Below are 7671 nucleotides of genomic sequence, written 5' to 3'. Positions count from 1 at the left end.
GCCACCGACGTTTGGCATTAGCCGTTCTATAGCTCTGGCCGACTCGGTGGCTTTCCTGGATGCGGCGGCTATGTGAGTGATGAATGACAGGCGGGTGTCCAGCACCACTCCCAGGTACTCGATGGCGGGCTTGACCGGGATCGCGTGACCCTCGACGTGCAGCTGTGGTTCTTCGTACTTGTGTTTCCGCGTCAGGACGACGGCCTTGGATTTTTGAGGTGCGATCCGGAGGCCGTTGTCGCGCATCCAGTTTGATACCGTGTCGAGAACTGGGTTCAATAGCTCTGCTGCTGCCGGTCCGGTTCGGGCGGTACAGATGAGGGCTACGTCGTCAGCGAAGGCCACTAGCTGCACTCCCGGCGGCAACCTTCTTTTTACCTACATAAAAAATACATAACTATACAGTTTTTATGTTTTTTAAAACTTAATAAACTAAATAATATTGTATACATAAATTAAAAATTTTTTTAGTAATATAATTTATTATTTTATATAAAAAAAACAATGTAGATAAAATTAATAAGAATATAGAAAAAAACAAGTAAAATTAATAAAAATAATATCTAATTATCTGTACTTAGATAATCAGATAGCAGTTTTATTTATCTAGATAAGGTAGAAAGATACTGTGAATTCATTTTATCTTGATAAAATAAAGAGATAAATATCTTTATCTAGATAATGCACAACACGGCTAAAAAGTATAAGTACATAGTAAAGCAACATATTTTGTAATATATAAGTCCTGTACATAAAATTCAAACAAATGTTGAAATTCAATCAAAATTGTTTATCTGACGATCAATTTGTTGAGTTTGTTGATTATTTAACATTTTAAGCAACAGTGTTATTTGCTTACACCAGGGGTCGGCAACCTTTTTACCTACACGGGCCATAATTTGTTTCAGTTTTTAATGGAGGGCCGCATACAAAATTAAAATATTAAAAAATATAATTTTAACAAATCATACTAATATATTTACAGATAGCAACAAACATATTATGAATTTAACATTGCAGTTGTGCTTATTAACTAATTTTTAATTAAATACATTAGTAGAGACAATTCAAAAGTTTAAAAATAATTATTAATTAATTCTTGAATGCAATTTAGTATACAAATATTAAGTTACTTGTGTGATTTTTGAGGTTGAATTTTTCCCGCCAATTAATTTATATCCGCTTTTAAATTGGATGTTGATATCCTTAAAACAGCGTTCAAGTGTTCATCGCTTAACCGTGAACAATATTTATTTTTTCGGAATTTAAGTATTGAGAATGTCTGCTCACAAATATATGTGCTACCAAAAGCAGTAATCATTTTTTTAGCAAAACTTTTAATGCCTTTAAAATCTATTTCAGAAAGACTTGAATAAAATATTTTTAGGTCATTACTTTCTTTAAAAGCATTTTTAAGAATATCGTTGTTTTGCAATTCTATGACTTCCATCTGTAAATTTATTCAACATCGTCAATGTCGACAGAAAAAGGGTTTTGAAACAATTTGATTTTATTCTCTTGTACGTAAAAATCAGAAAATCGTATTGAAAATTCATTTTGTAGGTTTTCTATTATATTTTAAAAATTAATTTTTGTAGTTTCCCAATTTAAAGTTGATTTGGTTGATTCTAATACAGTTTTACAGCATACGAAATGATCCAAGTGCTGTTCATTAATATGTTTGTGTAATAATTTTAATTTCACTTGAAATGATTTTATATTTGAATACATATCTGACAACAATTTGTATTTACCTTGCAGTTTTGTATTCAGCTCATTTAATAAAGTTGTTATATCAGTTTCTAAACGAACTGCACTAAGCCACTAAGGCCATAACCAATACGTATTTGTCATAATCGACGATATATACATTACATAAGATTAGATTACGTTTTCGATCATAGCTTATCTCGCATTGATTAAATATTATTTATATATTTATAACAATTTAAGCTACAAAATTAAAATTTTAAACACCATGAATTATATTTGGAGGGCCTCAGCAAAAAGTTCCGAGGGCCGCATGCGGCCCGCGGGCCGCGGGTTGCCGGTGCCTGGCTTACACAATAGAAGTATATCGAAAAACAGCAGGAAAATTACAAAAAGTGATTTATTTTTACAGATGTAGCGAAAAGTTACATATCATTTATCAATGGAAGTATGTGTGTATTATAGTGTATATTAAAATTTGAATATAAATAATTTTATAATATAATAACTATGTTACCATACATTATCTAATATACACACTCAACAAATCTAATACTAATTTATTTTCCAGAAAATGCCGAAGTTTCTGTTGAAGCATTCTGTGATCATAATATTATGAAAAAGGATTACGGCTTGTATCTTAAGGCAATGTTTGAAGTTAAAAAATAATTGATTTAAAATATTTTGTTTAATCATTATAAGATAAAAATAAATTAAATTGTATAACACAATATTATATTATATTATTATGTATACCTATTAACTTGATTATAATTATAAATATATTATATAATTATAGTAACTCATACTAAATTAAACACGATATTTTCGCCAAATATAATTCAATCTATGCCTTATATTAATATTAGTAGGTAGGTACTTACCTACTATAAAATACTTATATTATAGGTATAATACAAGGAGATTTTTTAAGCATGTTTATTCTCATTCTTTCCTTTAAATAGTACATGTTATACTCAAATTCTGATTTAAGGAGTTATCAAGTATACCTAAAGATTTGATTTTAACATTTCTAATATTGTTTGTACTACCTACTTAAGTATTTAACTTTTTTTGTTAGGTGGTGATATAAACTTCTATTTTTCAAACGAGAACCCCCTATTTTTTACTGTGAATAATTTATGTGGCTCCTATTTCTATTTATCCCTTAACCATAGTAATTATCCTTGGTACACGAAGGTATACCTACAACTCAATACATTACAATTTACTTTACAAAAAAAATATCTGCTGAATAATTCAAAATTAAGTTCCTATTTTAAACATAGATCGAATGATTATGTAAGTGGTACAACAAATCTCAAAGATTCCAATATTAAATTTGTTCTTCTAGTCTATTTAATTAATCCAGAAATCGGAATTTGAATAAATGCATAGTTTAAATATAAAAACAGGGCGAACATGCTTAAAAATCATCCTGTATATAATTATATATATTTAATATTCATTTTTCTCTGCCAGTACCTATAATTGAAAAATATAATTAATTATAGGAATGATCTGTCTCAGCTCTGTACTGGTTTTTTGTACGCAATGATCGAATTAAAATTGTACACATACATGATCCATTAGAGACTACAGTGACTTGATCAAAGACGAGTTACACTCAACGCAACGCTCACTTTATGGATACTAATGACATTGCATGTTGTTATCTAATCAAGAAATATTTATAAAATTATTATATTTACAAAAGTATATTTAGACATGTGTCAATTTAAGGTATAAATAGTATCAAATGAATCAAGTCATAAATAAACAAGTGGTTCTCAAAATACTAACGAGGTGAGCGCGGCGCTCACCACGATACCAATGACGGGTTACAAAATACCGGGCAAATAGTAAATAAGGACGGAGTTAAACCGAATCCCGAAGGTCTGGCTGCAATAAAAAATTTTCCAACCCCCAAAACAATAAAACAAACATGGTGTTTCTTAGGTTTGTGCAATTTTTTTAGAAAATTTATCCCTCGATTTGCAGAATTAATTTCACCGATAACTGATCTAACGCGGGGACATTATGTCACAATAACATAGGAGACGAGTTACCAAAATTACTGGAGAAAAAGTTTCTAAAAAATAAAAAACATTATGATTCACACAAAAAACAAATCAGATTTGTAGTAGGGGATAAAGTATTAGTAAATAAGGGTCGAAATTTGTATACAGATACAAATATCAAAATTGTTACATATTATGTAGTGGAAATAACTAAGAATGCACAGTTAATTAACAAAAACACGTTAGTCAACTAAAAAAATTTAAAAATCGAGAAATTAAATAAATAATATAGGTAAGAAAACGGTTAAACGCATTATATTTCTATTTTAATTTGTATTTATTGCATGTTAATATAAATATACAGTTTAGATATGTAGTAATTAGTATAAAATATATAATATATAACAGGGGTGGCCAACATGACTATGTACGCGAGCCACATGTATTAATAAAATTATATCAAGAGCCAAATTATCTAATCTGTACTTTTATACCACAAAAGTAATAAAGATAGCAAACAGCCGATAAACATATCAAATTACGAAATATGAAATTATATCGTTTTTAATATAGTCTGTAGTCTGTGTTGAATAGTCCTATTGTAAACACCTCAATTTATTTTGTAAAATATTTGTAATATTTAATAATTATATTTGTAATATTTTACCGATACTTATTGCGAAAGTTAGTTACGATGTCAATTTCTAATAAAGCGGTTAAACGTAAATATGAAGAAGAAAAACGGGAATTTAAATTAGAATGGGAAGAACTATACTTTTTCATACAGAAAAACGATAAACCATTTTGTCTCATATGTCAAGTTACATTATCACAGTTTAAGGTTAGTAATTTAAAACGGCATTACGAAACCAATCACAGCACATTTAGTCGAGAATTTCCTATTGGTTCTGATTCGAGGAAAAATAAGCTATGTTCGATGAAATTAAAATTTTCTAAACAAACTAATGTTATGACAATGTTTACGAACGAGGCAGATGACTGTGTAGAAGCAAGTTTTGTAATTGCCTTTAATATTGCTCAAGCAAAAGGTCCGTATACGGACGGCGAGTATATAAAAAAAAATATTTTAGATGTAATTTCTGTTTTAAATCCTAAAAATCAAAAACTTTTAAAAATGGTTGAAAATGTACCAGTATCACGACATACAATAGAAAGGCGTATTTCAACAATTAGCTTTGATATTTTCACCAATTTAAAAAACAACATTGCTAATTGTTTATCTCTTAGTCTAGCTTTAGATGAATCTACCGATATCCAAGATAAACCTCAGTTAGCCATATTTGTTCGTTATGTTACGAGTGATGTAGATGTGAAAGAAGAGTTGTTAGATCTAATTTCATTGAAGGAAACTACTCGGGGTATTGACATTAAGATTGCTATCGATGAAACTCTACAAAAAGCTGAAATTCCACTAAACAAAATTATAAGCATTTCAACTGATGGAGCTCCTAGTATGGTGGGTTGTAAAAATGGATTAATAGGACTTTTAAAAAATGATACTAATTTCCCAGATTTTATACCTATTCATTGTATTCTACATAGAGAACACCTTACTACTAAATATTTTAAATATGATCATGTGATGGATGTTGTTTTAAAAATTGTAAATTACATACGTTCAAGTGCAAAAACACATCGGCAGTTTAAAAACTTTCTAGAAGACATAGAAGATGATATTCCTAATGATGTACCATGGTATTGTCTAGTTAGATGGTTGTCGGTCAATAACATTTTAACTAATTTTTTTCAATTAATAGAACCAATCAAAGTATTTTTAATAGAAAAAATAAAAGTTTTCCTCAACTTTCAAATTCAAATTGGTTAAGAGATTTGGCATTTTTCACCGACATCATGCAACATTTATCAACATTAAATGTATCTCTTCAAGGTCGAAATAAATTAGTTAATGACCTAGGGCAAAAAGTATTTAGTTTTCAAAATAAACTAAAACTTTTCATACGAGATTTACAATCAAACAATTTTACTCACTTTTCATGTTTAGAAAATATAGAAGCGTGCCTGATAGAATCAGAAATAAAAATTAATTGTGACGACTATGTACTTAAACTTGAATTTCTATTTACCGACTTCGAAGAACGATTTCGTGACCTAAAGGCATTAAAACCCTCATTCGGATTTTTAGAAAATCCATTTTTAGTTAATGTCATTGAAAAGGGATGTCCATTATCACATCCTATCATCACAAATAAAGCGGATCTCGAAATAGAACTCTTGAAGTTATTAGAAGATGAAGGTCTTAAGCAGTTTATAAACAATTGTCCCTCTATATTGGAATTTTGGAAGCATATTTCTATATTAAAATACCCAAATATTAAAAACTGTGCGGTAAAATTGATATCAATTTTTGGAACGACGTATTCATGTGAATCACTTTATTCAACAATGAAAATAATTAAGTCAAAATATCGTTCAAATTTGACTGATGATCATCTTACAGAATTACTAAGAACTGCTCTTACATCAATTCAACCAGATCTTAAGAAGCTTACTAAAAAAGTAGACACGAAAAAAATACCACGCAAACAAAATTAGCTTAATGTTTAATTTTTTAATTTATTATTCATATTAATTAATTTTTTTTTTGTTTGATTTAATCTATATTCTATGTTCTAAGCCTTAAATAAATACAATAAAAACATTTTTTTATAAATGTATACAAAAAAAATTAAAATATTTTGGTTTTTGTAAATAAGACCGCGAGCCGCATACGACTGTGACGAGAGCCGCATGCGGCTCGCGAGCCGTGATTTAGCCACCCCTGATATATAACAACACGAGTGTTTAAAATATAAGGAGATCCCACTTATTACATTAATGATGTATTATTTTTTTTTGTCTCCTAAAATTTAATATACAAGAAATCACATGCAGCATAATTTTAAATATGTCACCACTACTTATGACAAAAAAAAACCAAATCAACATTTGGTAACGTGACTCTTATGAACAATTGTATAGGAAAAAATAAAAATTATAATAAAAAACGGATTTAATTATCTCTGGTTAATAATCAACTATTGTATAAAGATATTTTTATAACGTTAACCTAAAAGTCAAGTTTCAGATACCTACAGGAGATGTCAAATACCAGTATAGTGGGGTTAACCACAGTATTCAAATTATATAATTAAATATATATTAAGGTTATTGTATTAAAACTATGATATTAATTATGGGATAAATGTTTATTTCTTTCATTTTTATTTTTTTTCAATATTATAGGTATTAAATTATTTCGGGTATTTATATCATCAGACATACTCATATTGTCAAATATAACTATTAAATAAAAAAATTATTATGTAACAAAATAAAAGATAAAATATAATTAAATGTATAGAGTGTAAGACAAACACTATTTGGATAAATAAAAAGTATAATTGGCCTCTGGCATCGTAGAAATACTTGCAAGCAAATACTTACAATACACAAATAGTCTGCACTTCGTTAATAAAGAAATATTGTTTTGGAGGGGCATCCAGCTAAAATAAAGTTTAATAATGATAGTTGACAATATGGGGAATATTAGTTAAGAATACAGATAGTAAAGTTTACTAAAATATAATTTATAGGGTGTGAAAAATAAAATGTATTGTTTTAAAATATAATGAAAAAATGTAAGTTCTCAAACATCTCAACTAACCAATCCATGAAGAAGCATTGTTCAATCACAAAAAACTTTAATCAACAGTCCACCTTCGCCATATCAATCCAGTCGGATAAGGGATAGAGGCCAGATATAGCATTCGCTGTAAACTATGTTAGTAGGTTTTTAAATAACCCAACGTCGGTACATTGAACTATGGTTAAACGTGTAATATTCTTGGCTGCTTGGTACCTACTATCGTAGTACTAATAGTAGATAAGTGGCTGCCAAGATATTATAGATGCAGGTCGC

General features: G+C 28.8%; 1 protein-coding gene across 1 annotated transcript; it reads left to right on the top strand.

Moving 5' to 3' along the window:
• The first annotated feature begins 4425 nt into the window (after positions 1-4425).
• LOC132938778 (general transcription factor II-I repeat domain-containing protein 2-like) lies at positions 4426-6305 on the top strand. Its single transcript, XM_061005795.1, has 4 exons — positions 4426-4780; positions 4886-5468; positions 5579-6006; positions 6211-6305. The coding sequence occupies exons 1-4, from the start codon at positions 4426-4428 to the stop codon at positions 6303-6305; spliced, it is 1461 nt and encodes a 486-aa protein (XP_060861778.1).
• The last annotated feature ends 1366 nt before the right edge of the window (positions 6306-7671 follow it).

Source organism: Metopolophium dirhodum, chromosome 2 (genome assembly GCF_019925205.1).
Source record: "Metopolophium dirhodum isolate CAU chromosome 2, ASM1992520v1, whole genome shotgun sequence".
In the NCBI taxonomy this organism is placed as follows: domain Eukaryota; kingdom Metazoa; phylum Arthropoda; class Insecta; order Hemiptera; family Aphididae; genus Metopolophium; species Metopolophium dirhodum.
Note: the sequence above shows the minus strand (reverse complement) of the source record. Positions and strands in the feature narration are given on the sequence as shown.

Bases quoted from the DNA above. Each gene is read 5' to 3' on its own strand.
- LOC132938778 (XM_061005795.1), top strand. From the start codon at position 4,426: ATGTCAATTTCTAATAAAGCGGTTAAACGTAAATATGAAGAAGAAAAA. The intron at 4,781-4,885 runs GTCCGTATACGG...AAAATGTACCAG, and splicing joins TAATATTGCTCAAGCAAAAG to TATCACGACATACAATAGAA. The intron at 5,469-5,578 runs GTCGGTCAATAA...AAATTGGTTAAG, and splicing joins TATTGTCTAGTTAGATGGTT to AGATTTGGCATTTTTCACCG.